General features: G+C 51.3%; 1 protein-coding gene across 1 annotated transcript; it reads left to right on the plus strand.

The window, feature by feature from the left end:
- Positions 1-3,863: 3,863 nt before the first annotated feature.
- On the plus strand, positions 3,864-14,467 carry LOC112867766 (keratin, type II cytoskeletal 75). The gene is made up of 9 exons (XM_025930771.2): positions 3,864-4,458; positions 4,973-5,187; positions 6,311-6,371; positions 6,727-6,822; positions 7,669-7,833; positions 9,723-9,848; positions 9,991-10,211; positions 11,559-11,593; positions 13,760-14,467. The coding sequence occupies exons 1-9, from the start codon at positions 3,961-3,963 to the stop codon at positions 13,996-13,998; spliced, it is 1,656 nt and encodes a 551-aa protein (XP_025786556.1). The 5' UTR covers positions 3,864-3,960; the 3' UTR covers positions 13,999-14,467.
- The last annotated feature ends 24 nt before the right edge of the window (positions 14,468-14,491 follow it).

Here is a 14,491-nt window from a genome sequence, read left to right on the forward strand (position 1 = left end):
AAAGGGAGCTGTGGGGTGGAGGGTCTGACCCCCTTAGAGGCAGGTCAGGTGGTGCCTCTTAGAGGTACCAAACATGAAGGAAGTCAGCTGCCCTGGCATGCACGAATAGCCAAGGTGGGAAAGTGTTCCTGCTTGCTTTGTCTCAGGCACTGCGACAACAGAATTATCTTCTCTCCTCTCAGCCCCTGGGGGCTGTAACTGGCAGAGCCACCTGTGACTGCCCCTGAAGCCTCAGCTCCCCTCTCTGCCTCAGTGTATACTCCAGGAAGAAGTGATTGTGTCTGCTTTGTTCACTGATGTACCTCCCATGCATCTGGCACATAGTAGGTACAGGGAGCATCTGGCACGTGGTAGGGACTAATAAATAGTCATTAACTAAAGGTGGGACTCCCCAAGATAGTGGGAGCGGTCCATCCCAGTGTATTGAGCCATGGGGGCTGGGTGGCTTGGGGCCTGGGTACTCTGATACTGTACGCAGGGACTTGGCTCTGTGCATCAAAACAGTCTGCCCTAAGGAATGACTTAATCCTCTCTGTCCCCATGCAGCCTGCCCTTCTCTGACCTTGGCCTGGTTGGAAGTCAAAGCTCCTTGGGGTGCCCCTCTCCCCACTCCTTTGGCCTTGGGAGGCGTGCCTCCATGCCTTCTTCTCCTTCTCTACCCAACTTCATAGCCCTGGTTGCCACCCCAGCCCAGTCTCCTTGAAATTCACCACAGCCAAGGGCCTCCATGTCACCTAGGGGATGGGAGAGACCACCCTGAGCAGGATGGGCAGGGAACAGGGAAATCACAGAGTTTGGCCTCCCAACCTGGGGCACCAGAGCACACACCATAGTTCTTGATCCAGCACTTCCCAAAACTTCAAGAAAATTCCTCCGGACAGACCCAGTAACATTGAGTTGGAGAGACCCTGGAGAATCGCTGAACAGAGACAAATATGTAGCTCTTCTCTAAACTAGAGAACCTAGGGGAGCCTGGGTAGTTCAGCGTCCGACTCTTGATTTCGGCTCAGGTCATAGTCTCATGGTCATGAGATCAAGCCCAGTGTCGGGCTCTGTGCTGACAGAGTGGAGCCTGCTTGAGATTCTCTCTACCCGCCCCCCTCTCAAAATAAACTTTAAAAAATAAAAATAAAAAACTAGACAACCTAGCTTGGGTGAACTTCTGCCACATTCCATTTAGGGTGCTAGGAGGCAAGTTGGGGAGAAAGAAAAATACCCTTAACCCTCAGAGGTAAACCAGCCCCCAGATCACCAGAAAACCATAGCGGTGGAAAAATACACTGACCTGCAAGCCAAGCACAGAAGGTCTCAGGAAACAGGCATAAAGGGGTCAGTACTTGGGTGCAGTTTATCTGAGAAGCCTTCTTGGGGGTGAGTTTTGGGTGGAATTATAAACGAAGTGAAAATCAAAACAGAAAACTTCCCTTGGCAGAAAGGAAAGAAGAAGGTATTAATAGTCTCAAGTTCTGAGGCTTTAAAGGGGACGGTGACGCAGGCCGTCAGGGAGTCCGGGGTGTCCTAGGTATTCATGTCAATGTTGTTCACTTGGGAAAAATGTCACACTGAAGGTCAAAGGTCATAGACAAGGGAGTGAACCAGGAAGAGAAGTGAAAGACTTATCCATTTCCTTCTATGTCACCAAAGTCAGTGAGCGAGACAGTCCAGCTCTGGAAACAACAGTCCGAGTAGAAAAATTAGAGAGAGGAGGAATAGAAAGAAGTGGGCAACACTGGATGAGAGGCAAACGGAAACAAAATGTATGGGCAATGCCTGGGAATAGGGCTCCCAGGAGAGGCCATGGGGAAGAAAGGAATGATCCAGGAAGGAAGGCAGATAGGAGTCAGCTCCCACACAGGAAGCGTGATGGGGAAAAGCGGTGGTGGGACCCGTTCCCATGGGCATGGGCTAGGCACTCCCTAAGCCCTGACCCTCCACCGGCCTTTGTTCCATGGAGAGCTCTGAAGGGCTTACTCAGCACAGGTCAGGAAACAAATGCCTCTTCTCTGGGAGAAAAATTATCATGCAATGAATACAGAAAACAAAGACAATTATTTTTTCCACCCCAGATGCGTGCACCACCCGGCTGGGACCTAGGCACACTGGCAACCAGGTGAGAGAGCGCCTATGCTCCTCTTGCCCTGTATCAACAAAAGCTATGATTCATAGGTTCCCTGTGGAAACTGAGACTCTCAAACAATCTCTCGATGGAGGCGAGCCTCCCCCACCACCCCTCCCGCCTCAGCCCCAAGGAGGAAATAGCTCAGAGAACAGAGAGCCACCGCTCCAAGTGCCAAGCTGCCATTCCAGGCAGGTGAGAGTCTGCCAAGCCATCATCACATGTGTATCTCTGGAAGGACACCTGTGTGGGAAGATCATGGAATCTGGATCTGCTTCTCCATAGCTAGGCACCACAGGTTCTGCTCGATTTACCATTCAGGGGCTCAGTTTCAAGCAGACTGAATGCATTTCGGTTCCTCTCTCGCTGTGCTATCTCTCAAAACCACTTCAAGTAGCAAGAAGCCAGCCAGATCAAAGAAAATCGAACAGTTTCTCTGTCTGGCTTCCCCCTGCGGTAGAGGCAGGGAGATGAGGCACAAGAAAGGAGGAGATAAGGAGCTTGGAGACTTCCTATTGGTTTAGTCTGACGGGGAGGTGCAGCTCAGTCAACAAGATGAACAGGGGAAACAACACAGGTGTCTTGGGCCCCCTCCACGCTGCAACCACTGGAGCTCTTCTGGTGAAGATTGAGTGCCAGGGAGCAGGGGCCAGTCTGGGAGGCTTCTGGAATAAGGCAGCCTCAGACAGAGCTGGGGGGGTGGGTAGAGCTTTATAAACACTTTTATTGAAAAAGCACCTTTTTATACATTAATGTGCCTCAGTTCTGTCTTCCCAGCAGGACCACGGGCCTGTTACTAAAGAAAAAGAATGTATATTGTGTTCCTTTTGAATCCCCACCAGAATTGCCATGGGATGGGCTCTCTTCTCATCTGTGCTTGATGGTCCCAGAGGGAGAGAAGACTCACCAAGCATTCACTCAGCATTTGCACGCCCCTAGGCCTTGCAGAAGCTGTTTTCGCACATGAATCCTCATCACAGACCCCACTTCACAGATACCAGCACTGAGGCTCGGAGGAGGTTCGTGACTGGCCCAGGGTGCCGCAACTAGTAAGTGGCGGGCCGGGATTCAAACCTATCTCGGTCCACCCACAACCTTCCCCAGCAGACAGAGGGTCTGTTCCCCAGAGCACCATAGGGGAACAGACAGGACGTACGTGTGCGTGCATGCACCAGCTCCTGCTCCAGAAGGTCAGGTGTGACCTGCACAACGGAGAGGGCAGCTTCTGAGGAAAAGAAAGGGGCAATCAAAACCGGGTGCTTTCCCAAGAAAGATGTGTGCAGCGGGGCCTTTCAGGACCTGGAAGGCCAGCTGCGGGAGGGGGCACAGGCGGTAATTCCCAAGGAAATGCTCAGGAACAGGACGCCCAGGCCAAGGAAGAAGGCCTGGGAAACGGGGAAGGGGAATCGCAGTCACTTGTTTTGACACACAATGTTTGCACAGGAGGGAGTGGGTCCCAGGCCTAAGAAAGCGGTTTAGAAATGAGGTGGTGTTTTTAAAGCCCATTAGGAGATGCATGATTAGGACATGACTGAAAGCAATTAGCGTGCCTCTCATTCGTCTGCTGATCAAGTTGCGACTGGAAAGCAGTTTCCACGTGGGGGAGGGATGCCAGGGGAACCAACCAGTGGCCTTGCCGGTGTTTCCGAGGGGCGCTGAGGGTGAGCTCAGGGTTGGCGAATGCCTGGGGGATGCCATCAGAGGCCTCCATCAGCAGTGCCCGCCCCTCCCCGAGACCCATAAAAGCCCTGGCGGCCCGGGGCGCCCCAGATGCCCGGTCTCTTCCATCCCCCTTCACGCGCACCCGTGTCGGGAGCTCTCGTTGCCAGCCTCGCTCAGCCACCATGTCCAGGCAGTCCAGCATCACCTTCCAGACCGGCAGCCGCAGGGGCTTCAGCACAGCCTCGGCCACCACCCCTGCCACCGGCCGCTCCCGCTTCAGCTCCGTCTCCGTGGCCCGCTCCACGGGAGGCAGCGCGGGGCTGGGAAGAATGAGCAGCACTGGGGCAGGCTTCGGGAGCCGCAGCCTCTACAACCTGGGGGGCACCAGGCGGGTCTCCATCGGGGGGTGCGGCGGCAGCTTCCGGAGTGGCTTTGGCGGCAGGGCCGGCAGCGGGTTTGGGGTCGCCAGTGGATTTGGCAATGGGGGCGGAGCCGGAGGAGGCTATGGGGCCTCGGGCTTCCCTGTCTGCCCCCCTGGAGGCATCCAAGAGGTCACCGTCAACCAGAGCCTCCTGACTCCCCTCAACCTACAAATCGACCCCTCCATCCAGCGGGTGCGGAAAGAGGAGCGGGAGCAGATCAAGACCCTCAACAACAAGTTCGCCTCCTTCATTGACAAGGTGAGGCGGGGGCTGCATCTGTGCCATTGGGTCCGGGTAGCAGGAACTCTTGGACAGGCCCCCACCAGGACACCCTATGGAAGAGCCGTCCGCTGGACAGGTCCCTTGCGAGTGGGGCCAGATCACCCCACAGGTCCTTGTGGAAATTTCCCTCATCCTCCCTGGGAGCCACCTGGCTGGTTCAGCCAACTCTGAAGGAAGAGTTAACTTGTTCTCCACAGGAAGTTTCCACTGAGCAAACTAACCTAACCCAGAGCAAGTGTTGTCCAGACCCTCAACCCAAGAGTAGAGTCTCCCCAAAGAGACCTCTGAGCTGAGCACACCAGTTCTATGGAAGCCCCAGAGAACTGTGGGGGTAGCTTCAAGGGCTCTCTCATTTCCATTTGGAGATGTCAATTATATAGCTGACAGATGGGTATCAGGTAAAAAGCATATTTTTCTTCTCCCCCTTATTAACTGGAGGGTCTGGCTCTGCCTCCCCAGTTTCTCAAGATTTCCTGCTCCCTCCCTGCAGGTGCGGTTCCTGGAGCAGCAGAACAAGGTCTTGGAGACCAAGTGGGAGCTCCTCCAAGAGCAGGGCTCCAAGACGGTGAGGCAGAACCTGGAGCCCTTCTTCGAGGCCTACATCAATGACCTCCGCCGGCAGCTGGACAGCGTCACCACTGAGAGGGGCAGGCTGGACGCTGAGCTGAGGAATATGCAGGATATTGTGGAAGATTTCAAAGTCAGGTAAGTGGGGGATGGGCTCCTGGTCACACACAGTCATCCCAGGGCTCCTATTTATAAGGACCAGCTGGGTGCAAAGGAGCCAATGCCAGTGCCAGCAGGGTGATTTGGAACCTGCAGTCAATATCCCGTGAGATGAAGACAGTATGGTGTGGGATAACAAACGGACTCCCATCTCATGCATCACTATTAACAAGAAGTCTATTTTAACTGCCCACATGACCTCAAAGGGATGTGTGCATCATCAAACACAACATTGCTACTCTGGAAAGCATAATACTATTTCACAGCCAGCATATTCTTTAGTTCTGCTGGATGTGGGCTCTACTATTGAAATGGTGCATTTCCAGGGCAAATGCTTTTGAGTGTAAACAAGGCGATCCTCCTGGGGGAGGCAAAATTTCACTGGCCATCATCCAGGCTGCAGTACTTGAGGTATCCAACAAAAAGGGATGATCCTCCCTAACCCTTTAGCTGGCTTACCCTTGGCTTCTGAGGTGGAGCTACTACTCTACTTACTAAAAGCATACTACTTACACAGCTGCTCTGAGGTTTGGTGAAAATTCATCAGAATCTTCCAGAACAGTTTCCTGAACAGACAAATTTTACCTCGTAAAATTAGTTTTTTTTCTTTCAGAGAGAGAACAAGCAGGGGAGGGGGCAAAGGGAGAGAGGAGAGAGAATCTTAAGCCCGACGCGGGGCTCCATCCCACAACCCTGGGATCGTGATCTGAACTGAAATCAAGAGTCAGATGCTCAACTGACTAAGCCACTCAGGCACCCCTACCCCACAAAATTTTTTTAAATATTGGAATTGTGCATCTCTAAGACGATGGAGTTGCATAAGTACACATTTCTATTCCTATAAGTTCCACGCTCACCTTCTAGTCTTACAAAAGAAAGAAGAAAAAAAAACTTCTGGCAGAAGAAATGATTTCCCCTTTTATAGAAGGAGAAATAGAGGTTAAGTGAATCACCCGAAGTCATACACAGGTCAGTGGAAGAGCTGGAAAGGCTTTGAGGTCTCTGAACTCTTGCTACACCAGAAGCAAGGGAAGATTTCAGCCTGGAAGAATTCAACCGAACACTTGCTCAACATCACGCCTCCTCTTCTCTGTGCTTACAGGTACGAGGATGAAATTAACAAGCGCACCACTGCTGAGAATGAGTTTGTGGCCCTGAAGAAGGTAGGTGGAAAAGTCTCTCAAGGGAGAAGATTCGAAACTGAATCTTGGAGTGTGGGGTGACTCAACCCTTGGGACTCCCAAGAAATGTCCCATAACCCTTGACAGTATCTGGAGAGCTCAAACCTGCCAAAAGGCTCCCTCTGTATTTATGGTCCCACTGACCCTGCTTGGGTTTCTGTGAGCTCAGGGAACTCAAGCTCCCATTCTTTGCAGTAGCCCACCCCAACCCCAAACCCCAGACTCAGAGTTTGCTAAAATCCAACCTGGAAGGGCCAGGGAGGAGTCCGTCCAACTTCTTCTGGACTCACTGCTTGGGGCTGTGGTGTCACAGAAGGATCCTGTGCTGTTGTTCTAGGACGTGGACTCAGCCTACATGAACAAGGTGGAACTGGAGGCCAAGGTCAATTCTCTGACAGACGAGATCAACTTCTTACGGATGCTCTTTGAGGCGGTAAGAGCCTGCAAATGTTTTTGTCCCTCCTAGGTGTGGAGCCTGGAAAGAAAAGGATGCTGCAGACAATGTTATCTATATAGGGACTCCACCCAGCATCTTGCCCAGATACTCTAAGATGGGGCTGGGGTGATCATGGGGACCTGGGAGAACTGCTTGAAATCTTGCCACCTTAAACCCTACTCCAGCTCCAAGGCTTCAAACCTCCACCCCATAGCATAGCAAGGAGGGAGTGCCAATTCTCGAATCCCAAGTCCCTGGGTAGCATTCCCACAGAATTAAGACCACCTCTCCCTCTCCCTTCCCAAAAAAGTTCAAAAATGCCAACTGCCCCTCAGCTCATTGGTCAGGGTGCTTCTTGCCCTCTGAAGATGCCTCATTCTCAGCACTGCCACTGTGAAGGCAGAGACCTGGGTCTTTAAAGGGGAGAGAGAAGTAGAGAGTGATGAAGTCACATTGTATGTGGGGCAACAGGGTCCTAAACCTCACTCTATCCTAAAGAAACATTTTATGCTGGCATATCAATCAACATGTCATATTCAGCTTAGTATAATTTGGACCAGAGAACACTGAGCCACCCTTCATGCCCAAGGAAAACACACAGGTAGGGGTCTTGGGAAGCTATGCTGGGGGACACACCCCCATCACACTGATCCGTGACCCAGAAGCTTCTCAGCGATTGGCATAGGAGTCCATAAATAGCTGTGAGTGCCCAGAGAAGGGTTGGAAGAACCCCTGCCAGGGATGCCAAAGAAAGGATTCCTGACCTAGAAGGGTAGTCAATTGTGTGATTTCAAGATCCCTCCTTTTCATGCCTTGGTGACGCTGCGTTTACTGGCTCTGCAGGAGCTGTCCCAGATGCAGACCCAGGTCAGTGACACATCTGTGGTCCTGTCCATGGACAACAACCGCAGCCTTGACCTGGACAGCATCATCGCTGAGGTCAAGGCTCAGTATGAGGACATTGCCAACCGCAGCCGGGCCGAGGCTGAGTCCTGGTACCAGACCAAGGTGAGTGTGGGCACCTCTATGATAGGTTCTGGGACTAGTGTTATCAGAAGCCCCAAATAAGCATGTAACTATTAGCCACAAACCTCGGGAAATACATGAGCATTTCTGTTTATTTCAACATGGCAGATGTGTCTGGTGCTATGCAAAGTCAACCTGAAATGCGTATGGAAACCCAACCATACACATTAATATGTGGTCAGGCAATGTTGAGTGCTCAGGACAGCCATCGTCCCCACGTCACTTATGATTTCGTTGGGGCTGGGTGAGACTCCGAAACAACCAAGAAATAGTCATAAAGTTATTTCTAAATGGCTTATTCATTCGACACATGTATGTCAAGTAGGGTTACAGAGTTGTAACTAAATAAACTGCAAACAGTTTATTTTTGGTGTGAGAGACCATGAAGTAAATGGAAGGGGGGGGGGCGTCAAGAAAGGGAAAAGACCATGTTAATAAAAAGCCTCCAAGAAGAGGTGGGTCTTCAGTCCATTTGGAAGCATCCAGGGACAATAGCTTACCAAGGACGGAGATGTTATTTAAGGCTGAATAAGAAGTCCTGTGGGGCTAGAAGGCAGAAATGGGCACTTAGCCAAGCAAGAGAGGTTGTATCAGGAAGAGGGGTGTGGGGATGACCATGGAGAGCTACTGTCCAAAGTCACAGATGGCCAGAAGAAGGTTTGGCTTTGGAGGGTGTGGTAGACTGGATAATCCAATCCATGAGATCAGCTCCCTGACAGATCCAGGCCCCTTTCAGACTCAGGAGCTCACTTGCATGTGGCATTCCATCTTTTGCCACGCTCAGTGCACTGCCTTAGCCCCTATCCCTGCAACGTGGTAGGAAGGAAGGAAGAGGGTGTCAGGTGCCACGTGTGCACAGAGTGGAGGCAGAGACAGACAGTGAGTGGAGGTGGGATGCGCTTAAGCTGAAATTCACAGTAGCTGATTTACAGTGAACAATTCTCTTTGGGGGCGGGGCCTGTTGTTCCCTTTAACCGTGTATATCTAGAAACAGAGCAGCTGGGCCACTCAGCGCTTTCAAAGCCAGACAGATCCTCCTTCCAGCAGGGACTCTTCTTCCTTGGTAAAGGTGTGGGCAAGAGACAGGGGGCGTTTGTTTCTCCTAAATGAGTGCATCCTGGATATGCACCACCAGATGGAGAGCTCCCTCAGATGCGGGATTTTGTTACAAAGTCTTCAGAACTGTGCCCCCCAGCCCGGCTCCATCCAACACGGATTCCCTGCAGCACACCCCTGCTCCCCCAGCACTGACATCTGGAGGGCTACCAAAATTCATGGTCACATTGGTCTGGATGTATGCCCCTTGACTGAAAGCCCCAAGGACAGTGACCAAGTCACCTTCCCACTCCTACAGTTCACCATGCTCCTTCCTGCTGTAGGGTCTTCACACAGGCTATTTCCCCTGTCTGGAATGTTTTCTCCCCAGCCTGTGACTTAGGTCACCCCTTTCCATCTTTCAACATGAAGCCGGAGCACCCCCATCTTTGGAAGGACTTCCCTGGGCCCATCCCCACAACTTCTATATCTGGGTCAGATTCCTTTGTTACACTCCCCTGTTCACTTCCTAAGGGGAACTTATCCCAATTTGGAAATATCAACTCAATAATATACTAATTTATTTAAGGTCTATCTCCCCCAATAAACTCTAAGCAAGGGTCTGATTATGCTCTCTTTGATATTCCCAGAGCCTAGCACATGCCTGGCAAGTAGATGTGCCTAAGAAGTAGCACCTCAGTGAATGAGCGAGGGAATGTGTGAATGATCAGTGAATGGGTGGGCCTGCTGGTGGCACTGAGAGCCAGGCTGTGCACACAGGGAGTGCCCAGCCCAGGCGTCTGATGCAGTGACTGAGTCTGCTCTAATTCCATCAGTACGAGGAGCTGCAGGTCACAGCGGGCCGGCATGGGGATGATCTCCGCAACACCAAGCAAGAGATCTCGGAGATGAACCGGATGATCCAGAGGCTGAGAGCCGAGATCGACAGCGTCAAGAAGCAGGTGGAGTTTGGGGAGAGCCGAGAGCTCCTTGCACACTCATTTCTCCTGGGTCGTTCTGCCATGCTTCCAGGACCCCTGCCCAAGAAGCACTGCACCTCCAGGGGCTGTCAGTAAAGCTCATGGCTTCCTCCTTTTCTTACAGTGTTCCAGCCTGCAAACGGCCATTGCTGACGCAGAACAGCGTGGAGAGCTGGCCCTCAAGGATGCGCGAGCCAAGCTAGTAGAGCTGGAGGAGGCCCTGCAAAAGGCCAAGCAAGACATGGCCCGGCTGCTGCGGGAGTACCAGGAGCTCATGAACGTGAAGCTGGCCCTGGATGTGGAGATTGCCACCTACCGCAAGCTGCTGGAGGGCGAGGAATGCAGGTGGGGGGCTATGCACCTGCTCTATTCCAGCTGCCGGAGCATTCCTAGGGGCTCGGGTTGCTGTGGCCCCCTTCTCTCCTGGAAAAGGGAGCAAAATGCAGGTGGAACTGGACTATGAGAAAGAAAAAGAAAACAGACATAATTTCTTTCCAGGCCAGTAAATCATTATTTGAAGTACAACTGCTTTGGGCACCTGTAGAAATCTAGGATCTGATCAGGTCCTAGGTAATCAAATTCTATCAAAGGAGAATTTGGGTTATGTGGCAGGTCTGGATATGTGGTATGAAAGGCTCTGGGCTGAGAATAAATTGTCCCGGGATCTGGGCGTACAGACCTACCACAAACTAGCCACATAACCTTAGGGAAGTCAGTATCCCTACTCTGGTCCTCAGTTTATTCAGTGATGGAATAAAGAGGCCAAACCATCAGAGCCCCAAAGCTCGGTGGGACCTTTGCGCTCTGCCAATTACCAGCTGTGTGACGGAGGGCAGATTACTTTACCATTCCATTCCTCATCTGTAAAATGACGATAACCATGGTTTCTATCTCGTACGTTATTCAGAGGGTTGAAACAAGGAAATGCACATAAAGTTCTTGGAACAATGCATGGTACATAGTAAGTGTTGAGAAAATCTTAGCAATCACTCAGTTTCGTGGCCAGAGATACGGGCTTTGGACTCAAATGAGTCTGGCTTCAAAACTGGGCAACTTTGTCAGCTTCTCTGTGCTTCCATTTCCCTATCCATCAAACTGAGATCATAATACCTACTTAATGGGGTCACTGAGAGAATTAAACAGCATAATGTAGGTAACAGGTCCTTTTAATGTTCTAAGTATGTGTTTATGAATGAATGCCAGTTCTGTCCTTAGCATGGTAAAGCAAAATTACTCTAGTTGCTACAATAATAGGCTGATTATTGTTATTGTTATGTTTATGACTCAGACTCTTCTCCACACCTATAATCACCTCAGCACTGCCCAGTGCATGACAACAGTCCATTGTTGAGAGAGAAATCTCCTTGTTCCTTAACAAGCCCTGCCTTTCCAACTGACCCTAGTGTATGATTAGCTTTAATTTTCTCCAGGTGTCTACCTAGTTTGAACCAAAAAAATGTGTCTTTGAGATTACAGGGTTTACTCCTAAGAACCTCAAACTCCACATTATTTCATTCATTAGATTATTGTTTTCAATACTACTAGTATTTAAATAATTTCAACCTCCATTACTTCTGCAATAAAAATAATAAAGGGTTCTTGAATGCACTTAATTGCAGAAATGTTGTTTCAAATGCCCACAAGCTGCTGGACGTAATAGTAACCTTCCTTCTCCCCCTTCCTCCCAACCAGGCTGAGTGGTGAGGGTGTTTCTCCAGTTAACATCTGTGAGTATGACATCCTCCCACGTCATTTGGTGTGCATGTGGTTGGGAACAGGCATCGTGTGGGAGGGTGGAGGGCGTGCATGTGGCATTGGAAGGGAGCCCACGAATCAGGTTCATTTTGAGGTCTGAGGTCTTAACTTCTTTAAAATGAGAGCCATATTGGGAGTCTTTTTTTTTTTAAGAGAAAGTGTGTGTGAGCATGCAAGGTGGGGAGGGGAGGAGAGAGCAAGACAGAGGGTCCAAAGCGGGCTCCCCACTGACATCAGAGAGCCCAGTGTGGGGCTGAACTCCAGAACCATGAGTTAATGACCTGAGCTGAAACCAAGAGTCAGATACTTAGCGGTCTGAGCCACTCAGGCACCCCTGCAATTTTTTTTTAAGAGAGAATCTTTGATGTCCCAAGTCTAACCTCTTTGCAAGTGAAAGACACCACAGAGAGGGTGATAGGAGGTCTGCTGGAACTCTTCTGCATGGGTTTAGAAAACACACAGCTTCCACCCCCCACCTCCCGGGATTCCACACCTTTCTTGCTGGGGGTGCAGGTCTAGCTCAGAGATGAACATTTAGCACAGACGGGATTTATGAAACCCTGGTCTGCCCTTGGCCCTCAAAGGGAGCTTTTGCACTGGGTCCAAGGTCCTTGCTGTAAGGCAGCCCCTTTCCGGAACAGTGTAGAGAGAAGCCCTACCACTCAGTTATGCTCTGCAGAGCATAAACGACAGAAGGTTACCAAGGTTTTCCAAGGTAGTGAGAGCACATAAGACAGGGCATTTGGGTGCCACTGCTCAGGAACAAGGAAGGGTGTTGGCAAGCTGGAATGGCCCGGCAGTGTGAAGAACACTCATTCACAGAGCTCAGTGCTGGCATCGTGAGGCTAACAGACATGACTTTCACAGTGTATGAGTGAGTTTGGTTTTCATTAATGCGGGATTCACAAAAGCACTGATTATTGTAACCGATGATTCTAGAAGCCAGAGCCCTCTGAACTACCCAGGTGTCCTCCCTCGCTGATACCCTTGGCTAGTGGCTCCAGAGACCCTCAAAGCCAGTTTTGGGGATGAATGGTATAACCTCTAAAGATTCTTTTCTCTTGAAAGCACCTGAAAGTCTCTGTTTGTTATCTAGGGCAGCAACACAGTACCACAAACTGAGTGGCTTAAAACAGAAATGTAGGGTCTCACGGTTCTAGAACTAGCAATTCAAAGCGGAGGCGTCGACAAGGCCTTGCTCCCTCTGACACTTGGAGGGGACTCCTTCCTCACCTCTTCCTAGCTTCCAGAGGTGGCTGTCAACTCTTGGTGTTCCTTGCCCTGCATCATTCTGATTGCTGTCTCTGTGATCACCTGGCCCTTTCTCTATGTGTCTGTCTTCACATGGATACCTTTCCTCTTCTTAGAAGGACACCAGTCATACTGGGGTAGTGCCCTCCCTAATGATTTTCTCTTAACTTGATTCTGTCTGCAAGGTCCCATTTCCATATAAGGTTTCATTCACAGCCATGTGTTAAGATTTCAACACATTTTTTTTGGAAGACACAACTCATTCTATAACAGAGTCCATTTTTATTTTAGTTTCCCTTCTGAAGAGCCCCAGATAGGGTACTGAATATTGAAGGTGATTGGGTGGTTATAAAAGTTAGGAAAAGACAGGTTGGAGGTAGAATGGGAGCAGAGTTGGCCAGCCAGTGGGTCATCTGTCCCTCAGTCTATCAAGATGACTCCAGCCCCACTCTGGGATTCAGGGTGTGGGGGCTGGGAACACTAAAGGAGGCATGTACATGCCATTGAGAAGGAAAGGAGACACCAGAGCCAGGCCCACGGAGAGAGACGGGGACAGAGCCACAGGGGAGTGTGATGGGATAGCGGCCTGGAGGACAGAAGTCTCCATTAAGTTCTGGAAGGAAGCGAGGCACCAAGTAGCAGAGGGGAGGCAGGAAGACATTCCAGACTGGAAGGCTGCCTGGCATTACAGCCCAGGGAAAACGAAGCTGAGCACAGGACAGAGATCTCACCAAGTGGGCAGGGAATAAAGCAGCCGCCTGACCAGACAACCCTATCCCCACCCCCACCCCCAGCCCCCACCCACAGACTTAAGGGCACAGGCCCTGACACCCTGGGTGTCTTCTCTCCTGCCCTTGATTCTGACTATGTCTCCTCTCCTCTGGCAGCTGTGGTCACCTCCACCGTTTCCAGCGGCTACGGCGGTGGTAGCAGCACTGGAGGTGGAAGCCTGGGTCTCGGTGGGGGCAGCGGCTACTCCTTCACCACCAGCACCGGGCACAACTTGGGTGCAGGCCTGGGTGGCTCCAGCTTCAGTGCCAGTAGCAGCCGGGGCCTCGGGGGCAGTGGCTCCAGTGTCAAGTTTGTCTCCACCACATCCTCCAGCCGGAAGAGCTACAAGCATTAAGTGCGGCCACCTCGCTTCCTCACCCCTGCCCTGAAGCCTGCCTGCTTGCAGACCTGGCCTGCCTGCACTCCCAGACAGGATACCTGGGTCCTTCTCCTTCTTCTCCCCTTCCACAAGGCCTGCCCGTGCTGCTGGGAAGGAAGCCTGGTGCCCTGGCTAAACCCCATTCCCCAACTTAAGCCAGCCTCTGCCCTCCTGGCAGTCCCCACAGTGCCCCTGTCCCCTCCCTGTGCCACTGCCGCCCTCCTTCAAGATTCACATTCAGCTTATCGTGCAGAGACCTCCCCCGCTTCAGCTCCTCCTTCCTTCTCCCCACCTTCCAGTTGCAGAGTTAGGGAGTCAGTGTTTTCCAGGCCATCTCAATGCCAGGTTGTCAGCCCCACCTGTCTCATGGTGCTTATGAGCTGCCTGCTGGGAGTGAGACACATTCCCTCCCTGGAATGTGTCTATTAAATGCATGTGGAATGTGTTCGGTGTCCATCCCTCTGTTTGG

This window comes from Puma concolor, chromosome B4 (genome assembly GCF_028749965.1).
Source record: "Puma concolor isolate L17-30 chromosome B4, mPumCon1.1.hap2, whole genome shotgun sequence".
Lineage (NCBI taxonomy): Eukaryota > Metazoa > Chordata > Mammalia > Carnivora > Felidae > Puma > Puma concolor.